A 19,177-nucleotide genomic window follows, 5' to 3' on the forward strand; every position below is an offset into this window, starting at 1 on the left:
CAGTAACCAAATAGGTGCTTTATATATTAGTAGTTAGGTATTTATTCCTTGTCTTGACGCTCGATCTTTACTCCGATACTTTCGCACTATTAACTCGATTCACTTCATCATCCAATTCTATACCTCATTCACTTACCCAGGTCAGTATCAACATGTGGCAGCGAGGGCCGACATTTTAAATTAGACATCTGAATCATTCGTCCCCTCCTTACCCCCTTACCCCTAGTCTCCCATCCCCATATCCACCATAAAAAGCCCCCCCATCTCCCCCTAAAATTCCCCTCCCAGTACAACACCAATATTATATCACTGTCGCTACCCATGGGAGCTCAGATCTTTCGTGTCGTTGCCTTTTGGGATTCCATGCCGTAATTCCAAGACGAGATGTTTGTTTTTCTGGATGATTCGTAAATGGGTTAACGTGTAAATAAGATAGGGTAAGATGGGATTTTTTGCGTAGAGGTGTGGAGGGATGAGAGAGAGGAGATGAGAGAGTATAAAATGGAATCAAGAGTATCCAACATGAATATAAAGAAATTATGTAAGAATGGGATGAGAAAGAAAAGAAGTGATTGATATAGGTGAAAAATTATATTACTAGATATTGGTGTATGTATCAGAAGAGTACATTAATCGAAAACCTGTCAATCATCACACAAAGCAAATTACAAATCATTTAAAATTACATCACATCACATCACATCACAATCACATAAACTCATCAAGTACCAAGGTATCCAGATAAAACATCCATTCGCTTCGCCAGTCTCGCAAAAAGGTATCTACTATCTCTCATCTGCAAATATGTACCCCAATTCATTTTATGTACTTCATCCCCCTCCCCTTTCCTCTGCATCCCCTAACTCTCCCTTCCTCACAACAGCCCCCCCCCCATCATTCACCATAATCATGAAAATGCCTCCCTTCTCCATCCTCAAATGCAGATGCAAATGCAACGATATCCATGCCAGCCCAAACTGCAATCCTAATTGCAAATCGCAAATCGCAAATCCCAATCCCAATGGTACATACATAACCCAAAGTAAAATCCTTAACACCAAAAATGCCTGTTTCTGCCTGTAGCAAGCGAACTACATGTGAGCCGCAATATGCCTCCCAATACCACGCCCACCCCATGTCCATTTGTTTCTAGTTTATTTCATTTCGTGCGTATAATTTAAAAGAGAAGAGCGTAAAAAGTTGAAGAAGAGAAGAAAATGAAGGAAAGAAAAGCTTTGAGAAAGAAAGAATCCTGCACTGCGACGCGAAGCGTTGTGACGATGTTGATTGTTGTTGAAAATGTCGAGTTGAGTTTTGGCAATCTGGAGCTAGAGATAATAGCAGCCAAATCCAACAGGAATTGTTTTGTGGGAAAACCAATGTGCTGCTGTCAAGATGTTGTATCGAATCTCCAGCCATCATTTTTCATTTGTAGCAAGAGCCTCTTGATACCCTTTTGAAACCGATGATAACGAGGGAAACTAGTTCTGATATCGCAACACCCCTTAAAGTTCCCGGTAATCACTCGGTCTCGCCCTCCTCTGTCTTCCCACATGTCTATGAGGATTGACGGGTTTTCTGAAATATGCATTATCTTCTTCGTTTGGTAAAGGTTCCGCAAAAACTGTCTTTTGTTGGTTAGGAAATCCAGCTGCTGCACCATTTGGTACATTCATTCCTCTACCCATTCCATTCATCTGTGGCATATTTCCATTCATCATGGGATTCATATTACCAAATGCGTTTGCGTTGTTGAACATAGGCATATTGTTCATACCCGGGAAATTCATACCCATCATAGGATTCATGCCCATCATTGGATTCATACCTCCCATACCAAATTGGTTCATCATGTTCATGTTTGGCATGCCGTTATTGAAACCATTTGCGTTGCCGTAGAATTGTTGTTGCATGTTGGGCATGTTTGGGAACCCGTTCAGACCATTCATTGCGTTCATTCCGTTCATCATATTTTGTTGTGGATTCATGGCAGATTCTTTTTGGCGCATAGCTTTTGGTCCTTTAGGAATTTTTGGATTCTCGAGTAATTCATCTGCAGGTCGCTTTTTACCCTGAGGTCCTGACGGAGCACCAGGAACACCAACTGGGGTAACTGATTTTCCTTGCTTAGGACTATTTTTCAAGACCTTTGAGACTTCTGGTGACTTTGATTTAGGTGATTGCTTTGGTGTGGGCGATTTGGCTTTTCCTGCAATTATTGATGCTTTAGATTGGGGGGGCGTTTTGGTAGCTTCAGACTTTACGCTAGGACTTTTAGCTCTTTGGTCTTCTTTTTCTTTCTTAGCGGCTGCATCTTTCTCTGCCAAATAAGTCTTGATCTTTTCGGTCATCTCATCATCAGGCTTCAGATCATCAATCAATACTCCATCAGTCTGACATCCTGGGCATGTGAAATCGCTTTCGATAAGAGCATTAGTAATGCAGTCATTGCAATACGTCTTCTCACAACAGGGCGTCTTCATTGGATCTATGAATATTCTCATGTCGAGCGCGCATTCCAATCCTCTATCTCTTAAAACTTTATCTCCTAAAGCAGCAGCTTTCTGGGCAGCAGCAGATGACTTGGTCTTAGCCTGAAATTGTTCCCATGAAGCTTTATCAGGCTCAGCAACGACAAATTCTCCTTCAGCATTAACCATCACACCAGATGGGGTCTTTGTATCATCCACCGTACCATCATTGGTCAACTGAACTGGTTTCTCTACAGTCTTCAAAAAAGATCTTGGAATACCAGTTGTACGCTTAATCCGAGCCTTGTTATCGAAATTTGGGTCATCATTCGTAGGACAGACCTGAATCCAATGACCTTTCTCTCCACATCGATAACAGATATAACCAGTTGGTGGTTCATGATCTGGAACGTTTGGTGGGGGTTGTTGACCTTTCTTGCCACCTGGTCGGAAGACAGGGGTTTGACTAAAGATTTGTTAGAATAGATTACTAGATCGGAAGAGAAAAATTAACTTACTTGGCCATATCTTCTTGTTGTGCTGTCCATTGATCACTTTGAGCCTGAAACATAGCTTCCATCTTCTCCTCCTCAGTCATCGCACTATTCATTTGTGCCAATCCTTGTGTCGATGCAACGGCCTTTGCGTTTGCCTGCTTTCCTTGTTCTTTTCGTGATGAGTTCTTTTGTTTTATCGGCATTTGTCCCGACATGTATCTTGCAGCTCTACCTGCACCCGGCTTGATAGAGGGTAATCGACGAGCGATGATCGAAGTTGATCGTGGGATAACGGTAGTATCGTCATCATATTCTATGTTGGTCAGCATCAGGATCAATAACCAGTTTGCGATATAACAAATGCTTACCTTCGTTGTCTGCTTCATTGTAAATTTGTAGATCGAAATCGGTTCCGTCACCTAATCCACTCTTGATAATGATATCACGCTTGAGTTCAAATACGGAGATACCAGTACCATCAAATTCAACTCTAGAAGGTTCCTTTTGGGACCTGAACTTGAAGAACACGGAGGACGTCATGACTGCTGTTGGTTAAGTTGATCAAAAGGTGGAGTGGTAAAGGAAGTTGTTGATCCTCGAGTTGAATAAATCGAATGCGTTGGCGTGTACAGAGAAACAAACTACTCTTCCAATGCACTCATTAAGATCAAGTAAACACTTGGGAATAAGTTAATATGATGGAATATGGAAGGGTAGAAGGGATAATTCGTGAATGCGACCGGTGCAATATCAAGATTCTTCTCTCCGTTCAAGAAAATGAAGTGAAATCAAGTATGATTGCGATCACTGGAGATAACTCTGGTGACACAGAAAAGGCTCTCTCAAAAGGAAATGATTGTACAAGATTGCAGATAATACTGCTATTGTGATGTTTCTTTCTTTCTTTGAAAACTGCCGCTGTCCTCCACAAGACCAAACACAATTTGCACCACCAAGATGATCCACTCTTCTTTCTCTCTTCTTTGTATTATTCTTTTTCTTTTCCCTCCAAATCAATTGTTTTCCTTTTCCTTGACTTCTTTCCCGACCGCGTAAAAATCTTTTTCCAATTGTACAAATTCTTTTGATGCGAAAATCTGGTCGTAAAGACGTGAAGTTGTGGTTGTGTTGATGTCGAAAAGAAGGCTGATGAAGATGAAGATGTAATGAAGAGAAGGACTCTTGGGGCGAAGTTGACAAACTCTTTGAACTCTTTGTTGTACTGTTAATAATAAGCCGGAACGCTTAATTATCGGAAGGCACAGTAGATGTAAGACGCTAGTATGAATACGGCTTACTGCGGATGAAACCCGTGCTTGCGTGCGGATAGTATCTGTGGGCACGTGATCAGCACAAGTACTGCACGGCCCTCAACTTCCCTTCCTCGGTTTCGGCATTCACAATTTGAATTGGTGGATTGGGTAAGTGTGAATGAGAGAGAATGAATGATTTATTTCTACTTGAAAGCCTTTGGCAGCTGTGGATGGAGTTTATCTGTCATCTTCCGTATGAGTTGAAAACATCCATCGTCATATGCATTTTCGAATGTCAAAAACCTTCTCGAAAGATACATCTGGTAACGGGATAACAAACATACACCAAGTACAGCCAAAGTATTTCGTTTGATCACGTCTCCACTCATTGTTATATAGCATCGTCTTATGTGAATATCTTCTAGATGCCTGAATGTTTAGCAGAGTCAAACATACTCCATTGTGTCAGAGGATGTATCAAGATGACATAAATCGACATTTATTTCTGCTTTTGCTTCCTTCCAAAGTTCAACTCAATGTTCGTATATCTATTGCCAATGAAAGCAGGTGCTTTAAATAGGTAGAGTTTCTCAGAAGAGAATTTCAGGCGTAGTCTCCTCAAGCTCTGGCAAGTTGATGTTCATTGTTCTACGTTTGCTCTCCTCTCATGACAACATTTCCTGAATATAGTTCTACGAGACTAGCGAGAATGGTGCTTCTCAACGGCTCTGTAATTTTCATGGTAGGAATAAACTATCGAGGTTCTTGAGAGATGCCATCATCCCGTCAAGCTGAAAGCCGAAAGTGAAGGCTATCTTGCATTAGAGCCAGTTAATTGTCGACAAGCTTTCTGCAACTCCCCTTCTCTCTCCAAGGACAATCCAAAATATGGAGTAGGCTGCTATTGCGGAACAGCAAACATCAACTTCTACATATCACTTCATCCAAATCAATAACACTCTCCGAGTAACCATCCCTCCCGATAAGATCACAAAAAGCGATACCGATTTCTACTCCCCAGGCTCCAGTCCCGCCGACTTTCGCCCACCACCTGCTACACTCCACCGAGGAAACCTCACCAACCTATGAACAAGTTCAAAGCTTTCAATTGAGATATTTCCACCCTCAAAACTTGAGAATAGTTTGAATCTCAGGATAAAACCTAAGCAGCCCATACTCGTTAAGGACGTATATCCCCTCCTCTCAGCTATTATCTTTGGATCCACCTTCCATCGCTTCCACTAACACCATTCCTGTTATTCTCCCATTTCATTATATCAGACACCGCTTCTCGCACAGCTCTCATCCTCTCGGTGCTTCAATCTATACAAAGCTGGTGCACCCAATCTTGTGGTTTTAGTTAACAAACCATGCATGTATGCCTCGGGCGGCTCTAGATTTAAGCGCACAAAACTTTAGCATTTTCTTCCCTACGATAGATCTACTATCATAAATGCAGAATTGAATCTACTTGGTGATCTCGGATTCATAGAAGTATTGCACGGTTTCATAATCGCATACTTCCCGGCATGGGAAAAGTTACTTGGGATGTACTGTGCAACGAAAAACCGAGACTGCTCGCAAAGTGTCGATGGACGACTTGCTTTTCTAAAGCCTGGCTAGAAGATGTTATTTTTGAGATTTCGATCCTCCGGACTTGTCACCCTCGCTACTGATGTTCCTGTCTGTCAACAAGGAAGTTAGTCAGTGCTCTAAACTCAATGCCGCATCGGAAGCTTCGTTTTACCGCAAGAACAAGCGTGGAGGTAGAATTATTGCTCAATATCAATTCAAATTTTCACAAAATTGCGCAAGTTACAGAGACAACTGGGAGTCACAGTAGTCTGGAGACAAAAGCTTGACAATCATTATGCACCAAACGATAAAGGTCCTACCATGGGATCTTGCCCGGATTCGAATCATGATATTTAAACTCGCCACTTTGTTCTGTCACTTTGAAGCGACACTGCATGCTAAGGCAGGTTTGGTGGGAAACATAATTTCGTTGCTATTTAAATTAAATTCATTGATTAAGTTTGATTTGGCTTCGCTACTTCCGTCTTATCACTAGGAACAATCAAATATATCAACGATTCAATACCCCGCAGACCCCATTCTTGATCCTTCTAGCAGCTTCGTCTCAGCACGAATCAAAATCAAGATCTGTAATCGAAACGGGATGAAGGAATATGATTTTTGGAAATCTGGCAAATGATATTATTCTTAAGCTTCAAAGTCATCTTGTGCATGGTTGGGGTCATGCCCTTATATACATTATTTCGCAAAAGAAGCAATAACATCCATTGGTCAACAGCTGCTCTCCTCGCGTTGTACCCCTTTGGATACATTACCTCTGGGGGCTATACAATTTGACTTTTCACAGAATCATTCAGTACATCCCGAAGAATCATGGCCTGCAGTATCAGACGGAGAATGAGCGATTGTCTGCCAGAACTTTTCTGCTTGCTGGAGCCCTCCCATAGTGAGGATAGCTGAGTAAAATTCATCCGGCAACCTAGAATTAAGATGAGTCTCTGGACCAGATGAATTTGTGGAATAGGGAACTTACCTTTGGGTTCCGAGCTTTGTCTTCTCCTCTCGCCGACCAAACGAAAACTCGGGCCCTTGGGCAAAGGATGCATAGCGTGAACGTCCCTAGTTACTTTGCCGGTAAGTCTTGCAACAATATTCGTACTTCGAATCGCTTTGCTTGATCATTCTGATACGAATGACCTGCTGCTCAGCATTGTTGTCATTGAACGTCCCCAGTTACCTTGCCCGTCGCAGAGGTAAAGTAAGCCAGCAAGATCTGGAGTTGCAACTGAAGTACTCGAGCAAACCTCGAGCTTGTTAACAATCTCGGGAACGCTTGCCTTTTGTATGCGCTTCTCGGCTTCGCTAAGCTCCTCTTCCAGAGAAAGGAAGATAGGCCCATGCTCAATGTGTGAAGTTGCAGCAAGGGACGAGTGGAGTGTGGGTGGCTTTGTATCTCCAAGGATTAGCGAAGAATATTCACAGATCACTTTAGTGTCAGAGGTGAGAGGTGATAGGAGCGGCAAGGTGGTATTGGGAGTTGATGTTGTTGGTAATGCCATGTCGAATATAACGCGCGGAAAGGTGTCGGGTGCCTTTTCACAGAGGGAGCTTGTAGTGTGTCAGCCACACTGGTCCGAGTTCTCATGATTTTCGCTATCTAGATATCTTGATGACAGCTTTTGGAGTAGGTGGCCCCGCCTCTTTGTGTCCAGCCTGCTTCAATGCTGACGGTTATATTGCTCTCCATTCCTAAAAGTGGCCATGTCAAGCTCTATCACCTTCTCTCGGCGGCGATTTCGGTGAATTCCAATTCACATAAATCTCGTTACCTCGGAATCTTTTCACTCCAATGTGAGATGAATTGGCCGGATAATTAGTCGAGTTCACCGGTCGGTTCTCTCGGGTACTTCCTCCCCTAAGCTTAGATATCTCTAGACATTCTTTGAGTGAGCCCTGAGACTTTCCAGTGAAAGTCGTGCAGATCTGATACGATCGCGTCTGCGACTGATGTCGAGAGGGAAAATGAAGAATTGCGCCTCAGATGATTGGTATTTGCGGCTGCCCGAGAAGGCAGAGCCACGAGAACAGTTACGATAGTTAAATGACGCAAGTATCTTGTCTAGGAAATTCGCCTCCTATCGCATCATAAGATTCATCTTTTCCAAGCTTCTAATGAAGCTTTTGAGGAATACTAGAACGTATAGAGAAGCTATGCTCATCTCCAACTCCTCAGAATTCGATCTAGAGATCCGGGCTCTTGGCGCGTCATCGAATTCATCTTTGCCAACGACTTTGGGTGGGAGAAGAAAGGGTTCCCTTCCCCATCTCCAAAGCTAGAAAGTCAAAGTCCCAAATGCCTTGCTTTCTTCTTCTTGCTTTGCTTTTGAGGAATACTACAACGTGCGGAGAGATATTTCTCTCTTGAGATCTGTCGAATTCCGGAGAGATGATTTTGAGATCATCTCCAAGACGGAGATCATGATCCAGGATACTGATGTTTCCTCCGAAGACTCGTGGTAGTTATCCCATCTCAAGACATGGATAAGATGGACTTATCCAAAGCTATTTTCACTATCATTAGCCGAAATCCACTACGATGAGATCTATTACCAATTTCACTTACCTCAAAAGAAGTGAGCACCCGCCGATATCTGCATCAAATACCCAGTGGATTCCCTGGTTATTCCGAGGAGCATGCCTGTTTGAGCGTCCTTTCAACCCTCAAGCTTAGCTTGCTGCGTCCTAGAACTCGTCACTCTCCTTTTCCTGGTATTCGTCAGCTATTCTGGAACCATATCAAGCATAATGAATTCACGAGAAATACGAACCTCAAAATTACATCAGGAAGCTACGCCGAAGCGGCTAGAGAGAACTAAATATATTGCTATCTGAAATGAAGTTACTACAACACAAAAAACATGGTTATAATCTCTAAATCCAGCCAACCTTTGTACCTTCTCTATCTTCAGCCCCTGTATCCTTGCCTTCACAATCCCACGCGGCCATCAACGAATGATGCAAGACCTCGCCCAGTTTCATAACACCTTGAAATCCCCTCCAACATCAACCACTCAAAACAGTACATGAGGAAGAAGATCAAACAATCCATCAATTGGACGTCAGATTGCTGAAAAATCCAATGCTCCATTTGTTGTTGCTTGGCAGAGAGCCTCGCACTAAGTGCGGCTCTGCCAGCCGTCTTTCCAACGCCAGTCTCTCATCTTGCTCTCTGGCCGCAAGTTGCCAGAAAGCCGGGCAATTGTTGGGGCATTCAAATGTTCCTTCTGGACAATCCAGCAATTGGATGTCATATTGCTGATAAATCCAATGCTCCATTTGTTGTTGCTTGGCAGAGAGCCTCGCACTAAGTGCGGCTCTTATTAATAATAAAGTACAATCTGGAAACAAAGTAATTTGATATTGTTAATAAATTTGTTACCAGCCGTCTTTCCAACGCCAGTCTCTCATCTTGCTCTCTAGCCGCAAGTTGCCAGAAAGCCAGGCAATTGTTGGGGCATTCAAATGTTCCTTCTGGAAAATCTTAACAGATTGTGAATTATCGTGATATTCCTGAAGGCAAACATGGCGAACCTTGGAGAGTCCCAACAGTATCTGCTCTTCAAATTCCCCCTCAAATTGATCTTTCCAATCCATACATTCCTGTCTATTAACAATGCACGCAACCGTCCCAATATCCTCAATAGGACGTCCATAAGGAACAGCTTTAAAGCCCGTATTGCCGACTACAATAGTCATAGGAACTAGCTTTTGATGGTGAAGGCCACATCACCAACACCCAAACTGGTGAAGTTAAATCCGTTGATGGGTGCTGTCCAAGAGCGACGGAAACCGCGGCGCTTGGAACTTAAAGAAGTAGCGGCGATGTATGCGGGGGATGTTTTGATGGGAGTCGGTGGCGATTGTGGTTGGTTCGATGGGGTGCGAGAGCCCATAGTCTAGTGGGGGTGTTTGGTCTCGCACCCGGTAATTAGGGGGCATTCAAATGTTCCTTCTGGACAACTCGAGCAACAGCTTGCAAGTTATCATGAAACTCTGGCACAGGGAGTTATGACACCCAGAATCGAGGGGTCGTGCTTGATTTTGCACAACCAGGAATATGGAGGCTTTCAAATTTTCCTTCTGGACAACTCAAACGATAACTTGGAAATTATCATGGAACTCTTGCACGGGAAGGTAGATATGTCGGATCATAGAGAGTCTCTCCACGGCATCAATGAAGTCGAGTGGTGGTGGCTATCCACCCCAAGAATTTGGATGCTTTCAAATGTTCCTTCTGGATAGGAAGGCAAATATGGCGGTTCTATGAGAACCTCTCCACGGAACTTAAGAGCCCCAACAAAGTCGAGGGGGGGTGCTTGGTTATGCACCTCGGCAATGAGGATGGAACCAATGCTAGTAGCTTGTTCTTCCTGGTGTATCTTCAAAAAATCAGGATAGCAGTGTTGTTTTCAGTTCAAGATGAACCGGTTCCAACAAGCTTAATCGAGGACTGCTCCACCGACTTGATTGATAATTGGCGAGAAAGAGCTGAGAAATGGGATTTGATTGTGGAAGGAGCTCAGATCTTGAACTTCCCTCGCATGGTGCTCTAATTTAATGATCATGAGAAGGAAGATGATCGATGGGGAAAGCTGCTAGATCGTGACTGACATCCCCTGTCATGAATGAAACGAAGTAGCGGAGTGGAGCTGGTAGAATTCTATTAGCACGAGTTTCAGAATCAGAACGGCAATTGGTGATATACCTCTCGAAATCCTATTAATCCATTCAAATATACCAGGACGAAAACTTATCAGAACAGACACCACTGTCTACCTGTAGAGAATTAGCAACCATCCAACCAACAATAAGGACAAAGAAACTTACCGATTCCAAAAGACAACAACTCCAATCTCTCCACACGACAAATATCACTTAAACCATATGAAGAGGCACGCCGAAGCGGCTACGGGAAACATGATTTCATTTTCTATAACTATTTATATACAATGTCTGCTGCAGCAGTAATGACAGGTTTCCACCACGATTGTTTCAGCCTCCTAGGACGTCCATCCCTGGTAGAGGTGTGAGAGAGATGTAAGTCTCAATTCTCACCGTCTTCCCTTGAGTCTTTCTTAAAGAGTCGAAAGAAACCACCTGTTTTCTCGTTCTCTCTATAAGCTAGAGTTGGCGAGATGGTCTCGTCACCTTTCTTCAATATCGTTTCGAGCTGAAAATATGTCAGCATCATTCAACAAGAGAGATGCGTGATAGAAATGTGAAGCCTTAGTACATACATTGTGTCACCACGAGAAGGGTGCATCATTGACTATTTTGATGTCGGAAGAATCGCAGGAGCAGTGTACTCGGAGCAGGCTGGTATTGCGAGAAGATCCACAGGACTTCTCCAATGACCGGAACACAGAGAAGTTGCCACTGAGGTGGCCTCTTAATCAACAAAGACTTCAAAGGAAGTTCAGAGTGATGGGTCCGACTACCATTTCGTGAGCATATATCCGTATAAATAAATCCAACATGGTGATGAACTCAGAACTGGAAAACTTACGATGAGTGTTGTGAGTATTGGGAGACAGACAATGCTGCGCAGAAAATGCAATGCAGTTCTGAGATATTTCAAAACCGTTACATCGTCGTCAACGGGATCCCTTTATTCATCGATCACTTCGAGGAGACTATTCATTTCTCCAATCTTTTTGGTTTTCTCTTCATCAAAATGGTGTTCTTTCCCAGTCAGTTTAAAATAAGTCTCTTAAATCAGACAAAAAAGGGAGACTTGAAGAAACTTACCAACTACCCTGCCGAAGGGAGACCACCACATATCAATGTCGGGATTCACCAGACCACCCTTCTTTGTGCCATGGTACTTGGTTGGGTTGAGCTGGAACATTGGTTTATAAATTCCAACCCAACCCATCCATGGCAGACACAGCACCCTTACAGGCGTGTAAGAGTCTTGGACGCATGGTCCAAGTACTCTGTATTGGTCATAATTGGGTAAGCAGCCAATATGCCCTGGCGAGTAGACAGGCGTGGAGGTTGTGACGAAGCCTTGGGAGTGACCTCAAGCTGAAATGACCAAGGGTTGGCGATGGCAAGTATATGTCTGATGAATTGTTAGCGATTGATAAGTCAAGAAATTGGGTAAAAAGAAGACTTACATTATTTGAATCTCGTTGTGAATACTACCACCAGCACCATACACGCAAATTTAGCATTATCCCTTACGATTACAACTATTGAAAAGTTGGATCGTTCGCGGTGAGGCGATGGATGTGCAATGCATTTCACAATTCACATACCAAAAACAAGGATCACTTCCTTGTCATTTTATGACGATCACGGTAATCAGTGAGAAACCAACGGGTAATACATGTTGCCATTGTATGTAACAAACCACTGAACTCCTCCTCCCATTCATTCCGATATTTTCACTCACGCCGAGATGTGTCTCTTGGATGTGTTGTTCAGTATTGTTCCAGGCTCAACCCCTATCAAAAAGTTAGTGAGTGCATATAAACAACCCTAAGATTCAGACTCATACCATGAAGAAACATCCACCTAATTCCCTTTCAATCATTTACTCACCCCGGCTAGGCCAGCTGAATACCAGAGCCAGCGGCGAACCGCACCAGGGTGAGTATGAAGGTGATTGGTGGTGCATTTCGTTTGCTGATCTGCAAGCGATTGAAGCCCTGGATCAATGGGGTCTTGATTCTGCCGACACAAGTAAGAATCAGCGTGCGTCAACGAGAAAGATTTATAAGCATGAGGAACACCAACGCTTGCTCTATCGATAGTATGAGATGGTGAGTTCATATCGGCTCCTCTCATCGCCTCCGGAATCATGTTCGATCATGCCGTCTGAACCGCCAAGCTCTTTACCGACCGAGAAAGCCGGAGCATCTCCACGGCGATGGTGCATTGGCTGAACTCCATCCGCAGTACTAATTTTGTGTTAGTGATGAAAGGTAATTGTTCGAATCAATCACTTACCGCTGATCTTGAACGTAGTAATATCTCTCGTTACAGGCTCTCGGTGCGCTTCTGCGAAAACTCAGATTTTCTATGGTGGGGAAATGGTGTCAAACAAAGCTTGCAGACGATAGACATCTGTAGGACGAGCTTGTATGTAACTTACAGCTCTACCTGTGTGCGGTCCCATCATGACGACGCCTGGATTTTGATTAGCAAAGCTCAGAGACAGAAAGAGGTATTTGTCACTTACTTCTTCTCCTGAAGTTATGCTATTATCGACAACGACAGCGACGAGTTTGCCGCCAAGCGACGTAATTCGGAGACCACAGGAGTCTTTCGAAAGGACGAAAGCCAGAGTAATTCTGCGTCCTCGATCTTTGCAGGTTTGGTGCTCAGAAGCTCAGGTGTTCGAAGTTTGATCTAGCAGTAATTCCAATGTTAGCCAAGTAAGCTCATAGATACTTGATTGATAACTCACCTGCAGAAAGACTCTAGCAGAGTTCGTTTGATCTTGCAGATCAAGTGATCGGCTTGAGGTAACTGGACAGGAACTTCGTTCCTAATTAATCATCGTCAGTTTCGTATCATTAACATTAATTGAAGAATACTGCGAAGAAGTACAAGTGCAGCCTATCAACGCAGTAACTCAAGTGAGTTTGTCTGCCTGTAGCGCAGACTCAAGTCTCGAACGTGAGAGATGAAGCTGGCGGCGATGGCGACTCGAGGTCCAAAGTATGAGGAGAAAGAAACGTAGAAAAGGAAAAAGAAAACTTACAACCCCCATCGAAGAATCATCTATCCATTCAATCAACAAATAAAAAAACAATAACATTGTGTTGTTGGCAACCCAATCCATACCAATTCGTTGAAAGATCGTCGTGTTGAAGTCAAAGAGGTTGTGGTTGTAGTTGGAAACAAAAACCAAAGAAAGAATCACAAATTAAAAGAGGAAGTTCCTAATTTCTCAAAATGGGATTTGTGGGAGCTAATCCCATCTAGGACGCCGAGACACTAAGATGCTCGAGGATGTGGTTTGTAGAGTTTGGAGTTGGGATTGGTTCTGCTGTTTGGTTTGCTTAGTCGTTCGAGTGGTGTGGTGGGAGTACTTGACTTGGAAAGTTGATGGGAGTTTTGAATGAACGTCTTTCATTAAGTATCTAGTATGTGATAGAGCTTTCTGGGACTTTTGTTGAACTTTTGGGAACTTTGCAGTATAGATATGTTGTTTTGTTAGAACTTAGGAGGAAGTCTTTATTATATTTTGGGTTTGGGAGAGTTTTTCTATAGGCATAGGCAGGATATCTATCTAGGTAAGGGATTGAACAATGGGACGAATGCTTGTTTGTTAGATATTCTTTGGTTTGATTGTCTTGCTCAAAGTTATCCTATGATCTAATTCTAATAGCAAAATATAGTTGCTAAATGTGTGTAACATCATCAGTCATATTTTCTGAAGCAATAATATATATGTAGTAGAACTTTAGTCAACATACTCTTGTTGAACAGTATATCAACTGTATACCTGCCTATTTATACTCCTCATCTACCCCTCATCTACCCTTACATACTCCCTATTCCCTTTGTAACCCCCTCACTCCAACTCCAACTCCAACTCCACCCAAAAGCATCATAATAGCATCATAACAGCATAAAACCATAACCAGGATGTCAACCTAAGCCAACTACTCACCTAATATCTCCAACCCCCCATAAAAGAACTTATATCCCATTACCCATCTAATCACCCTCCACTGAACCATCCACTCCCAGTCCTCCATTACATCCCATCACACCAAAACAATTCTCAGCTTCCTAGCTTCCCATGCAGAATCTATCTCACTACTTCTCTATTTCTCTGCTTCTTTTCTTCCTCTCTACTTCTCCTGAACTATATCGCTAAACCCCCGATATTTCCCAAGTCCAAGTTTCTCTAACTAGTTATCCATTTATCTAGGCATATATATTGGGTTTTGAATGATATCTCGGTTGAAATAGTATATGTACTATGAATATTTACATATATTGAACAATGATGATGATATAATACAATACATTTACTCCTCTAGATACCCAAAACAATAACAAATCCACCAATTTCGCACTCGCAATCACTCATTCAATCATCAATATTATACAATTAATATAAACACTACTTCAAATCTTGCATTTATCTTCTATCCATCTCCCCTCCACAACCCCCTTCTCTACACCCTTCTCTACACCCTTCTCTACACCCTTCTCTACATCCATCCCCATCATATCCCCCCTACGCCCCTCCCCATCATATCCCCTCTGCATCCCCCCAACATCCCCCTATATCCTCAATCTCCGCCCTCCTCTCCCCAAATAACCCCCAAAAGCCCACCGAGTATCTCCCCCGTACCTCCCCCCAAAAGTTTCACTCCAAACCCCAGATTTCGAAATACATATAAATCAACACGATGAAATGATTAAAATCCTTTCTTCCTTCTCCCCTTTTCATCTCCTCCTCCTCCTCCTTCCCCTACCCCCAAAAAAACCCCCAAGAAATCCTTTTCCTCCTCCTCAATCTATAACCCTCAAAAGCTAATTCCTAAATATCAATCTCATAATACACTTTTTCACTATACTGTATCCTATTATATCCTATCAATATACCACAATACAATACACCACACTAGATCCCATACCCTATCAAGACCAATCAATGCAGATACCGAAGCAAAAAACTACATCATCATATCATCGATTATCAATCACCATATACATATGCAAAACACAAATATCAATCAGATAAAAAGAGATATTCGACATATATACACAAAGGTCAATCGAGTAGAAAAATATATTTGATATACCTACAACAAAAAAGGTATATTAATACCCCCCCCACATAGGAGAAGCTATGTGCTATGCTATATGACATTATACCATACCATACCATACCATACCATACCATATCACGCCCTATTCCCATCCAGATTTTCCAATGAATCCCATGCTGAGATGATGAACATTTAAGTATCTCTCAAGCCCAAGAGAGAGAAAGAGAGTAAACCCTCGAGATTCTCATCTGTACAAATTAAACCCAATGAGACCTAGCAAAAAGAACCAGAAATTTTCCGTCATGATGCATGCGTTCCTCCTTCCTTCCTGCCTTTCTAGTAAATGTATATCCATCCGTCCGTCATAAATCATAGAGTAGTCACGTTGTAAAGCCCTTTACATCCCATCCCATCGCATACCCGCTCCTCCCACCCCATAATCATTTCAATTATATATTACCACCTCCTCCCCTTCCTATCCCCCTCTTTCCCTAGTCTTCCCCCTCTACAATCCCCCCACCCCACTATCCTTACTCGCCAACCTCTCCCTCTCCACCTCCTTCCTCCTCCGATCCACCCTCCTAATCCTTCTTTTCTGCGCCACCTCCGCATCCCAAATCCCCGCAAAAAGTTCCTCACACTCATCTTCATCTTCCGAATCAAAATTCACCCATCCCTTTGCCTCTTCCTCTTCTTTCGTATCCACATTCAAAGTATGTAATTCTCCATCTCCCCTCCCTCCTCCACCTTTCCCAAATTCCCCCAATCCCACCCCCCCCAAATCCCAAACTATCCTCATCCCCACCCCGAAAATCCAGCGAATGAGTCCGCACATCCTGATCCTCAAACGTCTCCACCACACCCACCCTCTTCGTTTCCAAGATAAATTTTCCAATTTTATATCTCTGGCCCGCTTCTCTCGCATCCACATATTTCCATCCTAAAAGCGTATTACACACCGCGCAATTTACATCTGCGACGACATGATGCCCTGTTAACAATTCTCGATTTGCGGGACGCCCGACGCGGACGTTGGAGATATTTTTAGAGCGATCGTGAGCGGTGGGTGGAAAGGGGGGGATTTGAGGAACCGGGGCAGAAGGAGGCGGAGCAACGAGATAGGCGCGGCCGTGGCGACCGGTAAAGCCCTTGGAGATTATTTGCGAGGAGTAGGAGATGTGGGTGGAGCAGGTGAGACAGCGGATGGTAGAGGGAAAGGGACGAGTGAGATGGGGTTGCGGGAGAGGTGTGGTGCGAGGAGGAGAAGTGGGAGTGCGGGTCAAGTCATGGTTCTCGTTTTGATTCTCATTCTCATGCTCACTCCAACTCCCACTCTTGTGGGTGGATGTAGTTGGAATGCGTGAGAGAAAACTCTCAGATGTAGGTGATGTCAGGGGAGTTTCATTATAGCTACTTGTAGGCGAATCGGTTAATCCTGGGACCAAAGGGTTTGCGCTCGTACTTGTATTGAGCGATGCAGGTTTTGCGCTAGGAGAAGAGGATGTGCGACGACGAAAGGGGAAGGAGAAGGAGGGGAGAAGATAGGTTGGGAACGTAAGGCGTTCGTTGGACATTTTTAGGACGAGGATTCTTTTGTTCTACTCGCAGATAGCTACTTCTCCTGCTTGCTAACTAGCTAATAGTATGGAAGATTTGTATTGTCATTAAAGGTGTATCGTGGTTAGAAATATAATAATCTTGGATATTGTCTGAACATCAAGATTAGAAAGCTGCGATGAAAAGACATGATTGAATAGGGGAAATAGGGAATCCAGTAAGAATTAAGTAAGTAAACCTAAAACATCACACACACAAAGAGTCGCGTGCGAAAGTCTCAAAGGTCTTACAAGATAAGACTGTTTGCGCGACGGAAAGGGATGGCATGGTCACTCACTTCTATAGATGAGACAATGCTTTTGTTGGCATTTGTATGTGTGTGTAGATGAGTTTCGCATGTGAAATTGAGGAATCTTGTGAGCTTTATTTGAAGATGTTGAAGGATATCGAAGGATACAAGGTAGATAGCATAGATGGTAAGGAGACCAAAGAATTGAGGGATAAAAATGAGGTATTTACATGTACCGGTCGGTATATCATCTCATAGCTACTCGCTTCTTCTCGTCACTCAAATGATGAATGAGAGATATTCTAAGCAGAACAACCTGAATCAATTCAATGTCGTAGGACAAGAACAGATAATAGGATAGCGTGGTAATTGACATGTGCTTGTGAAATAAAGATACCGATTTGAATACCGATATATCGTATGAACTGACTTACTTAATCTTGAATTTGAGGATACGGAACATTTTTTTCGACATGCACGACCGAGACGACTTGCAGAAATCATGTGTTTTTCCCACTTTTCACATACCACTTCCCACTTTACTTGACCAGTTGTGCAGAGATGTGTTGTCGCATTCATTTGTACAGAGTCCAGACAGAGCATTATCGTGGGCTTTGTGATTGTGCCTCCGCTTTGCAGAAGATAGATGGAGCTGGTGAGAGGACTAGGGAACTAGGGAGCTGGGTATCTCGGAGCCAAGGTAAGGAGTAGTAGGTAGTAGTAATAATAGATGATTTACCATCACCTCCAAGGTTTTTAGTCGGCTGGCTTATCGATAAGATGATTGTAAGGATGTATGGATGGATGAATGTATGGATGGATGTACGGATGGATAAGGATGATTTATACCAACAGTCAGATGATTACTAGGAAATGATGGCTCGAGGATGGTTGGCTGTTGGTTATTCATCATTCATGAGAGTAGAGTTTGAAGATACAAGATTCGAGATATCCAGATCGAAGATCTTTATCATTCCTGACCAAACTCCATTTATTCCAAAAAAATAGAAAGGGACCATTATACACAGGGATGAATGACTGACTACCTGCATATTCATTCCATCCTTCCAACAATGTTTTGCATAATCAACTAGAATACATCTAGACACGCAGGGCAGGAAAGGAAATGCTTGTTGTTCATCTCAAACTCGGTGATTCAGGTATACTTCGTACTTTCATACTAATAATGTGATGCGAATGTTATGTATGTACCGCGGTTAATCAGAATTGGAAGGATAAGCTGGTCCATTTTCGGATTCAGGTAATAGTTTGTGAATTATAGTGACTCTTGACATTTAACTTTTGACTCTGACTCTTAGCTTGAACTCTTATTTCTTACTCCTGAACGCTTGACGCTTTGCCTTGGTACTTCGGGATCAACAAGTGGAGGTATCCCTAGATATAATAAGGTACATATGATAATGAAAGAATGGATCCAACAAACTGTCGGTATACTTCGTACCCAAGATTCCAGAAGTGGAGTGATGGCATGGAGCTCCGAATAAAGAACAAATCACATTGCATCCAATCCCATATGCATTCATGGTGACTTCAACATTAGAACGATCAAATATCGTATTTACATGATACAGTTCTGTATCATACAGACTCGTATTCCCCTTGGCAGTATCTGTTTCGAGGAAAGTTAGGTTGGCCCGGGAGAAATTGAATGAATAGAATAATAAAGCCAATTGATCGTTTCCTGCTTATTACTACATACAACACTCTGTGCTCCGTGGTAACTCTTTCTTGATGAATGAATCAACAAATATGA

At 42.9% G+C, this 19,177-nt stretch overlaps 4 protein-coding genes across 4 annotated transcripts; all 4 read right to left on the reverse strand.

Moving 5' to 3' along the window:
• Nucleotides 1-808: 808 nt before the first annotated feature.
• Nucleotides 809-4,168, reverse strand: EAF01_004039 (uncharacterized protein). Its single transcript, XM_038912293.1, has 3 exons — nucleotides 3,337-4,168; nucleotides 2,990-3,281; nucleotides 809-2,937 (listed from the first exon to the last, which is right to left on the reverse strand). The coding sequence occupies exons 1-3, from the start codon at nucleotides 3,506-3,508 to the stop codon at nucleotides 1,506-1,508; spliced, it is 1,896 nt and encodes a 631-aa protein (XP_038771977.1). The 5' UTR covers nucleotides 3,509-4,168; the 3' UTR covers nucleotides 809-1,505.
• Nucleotides 4,169-6,606: 2,438 nt separating this feature from the next.
• EAF01_004040 (uncharacterized protein) lies at nucleotides 6,607-7,316 on the reverse strand (the record flags this gene model as incomplete). The annotated part of the gene is made up of 3 exons (XM_038912294.1): nucleotides 6,607-6,736; nucleotides 6,791-6,845; nucleotides 6,995-7,316. The coding sequence occupies 3 exons, from the start codon at nucleotides 7,314-7,316 to the stop codon at nucleotides 6,607-6,609; spliced, it is 507 nt and encodes a 168-aa protein (XP_038771978.1).
• Nucleotides 7,317-11,712: 4,396 nt separating this feature from the next.
• On the reverse strand, nucleotides 11,713-13,585 carry EAF01_004041 (uncharacterized protein; the record flags this gene model as incomplete). The annotated part of the gene is made up of 9 exons (XM_038912295.1): nucleotides 11,713-11,881; nucleotides 12,215-12,266; nucleotides 12,360-12,612; nucleotides 12,665-12,722; nucleotides 12,772-12,822; nucleotides 12,867-12,951; nucleotides 13,065-13,173; nucleotides 13,232-13,312; nucleotides 13,529-13,585. 9 exons carry the CDS (start codon nucleotides 13,583-13,585, stop codon nucleotides 11,713-11,715), a joined length of 915 nt encoding a protein of 304 aa, XP_038771979.1.
• Nucleotides 13,586-16,216: 2,631 nt separating this feature from the next.
• On the reverse strand, nucleotides 16,217-17,131 carry EAF01_004042 (uncharacterized protein; the record flags this gene model as incomplete). Its single annotated transcript, XM_038912296.1, has 1 exon — nucleotides 16,217-17,131. One exon carries the CDS (start codon nucleotides 17,129-17,131, stop codon nucleotides 16,217-16,219), a length of 915 nt encoding a protein of 304 aa, XP_038771980.1.
• Between the last annotated feature and the right edge of the window lie 2,046 nt (nucleotides 17,132-19,177).

The sequence above is a fragment of the Botrytis porri genome (assembly GCF_014898465.1).
Source record: "Botrytis porri strain MUCL 3234 chromosome Unknown BPOR_005, whole genome shotgun sequence".
NCBI classification, from domain to species: Eukaryota; Fungi; Ascomycota; class Leotiomycetes; order Helotiales; family Sclerotiniaceae; genus Botrytis; species Botrytis porri.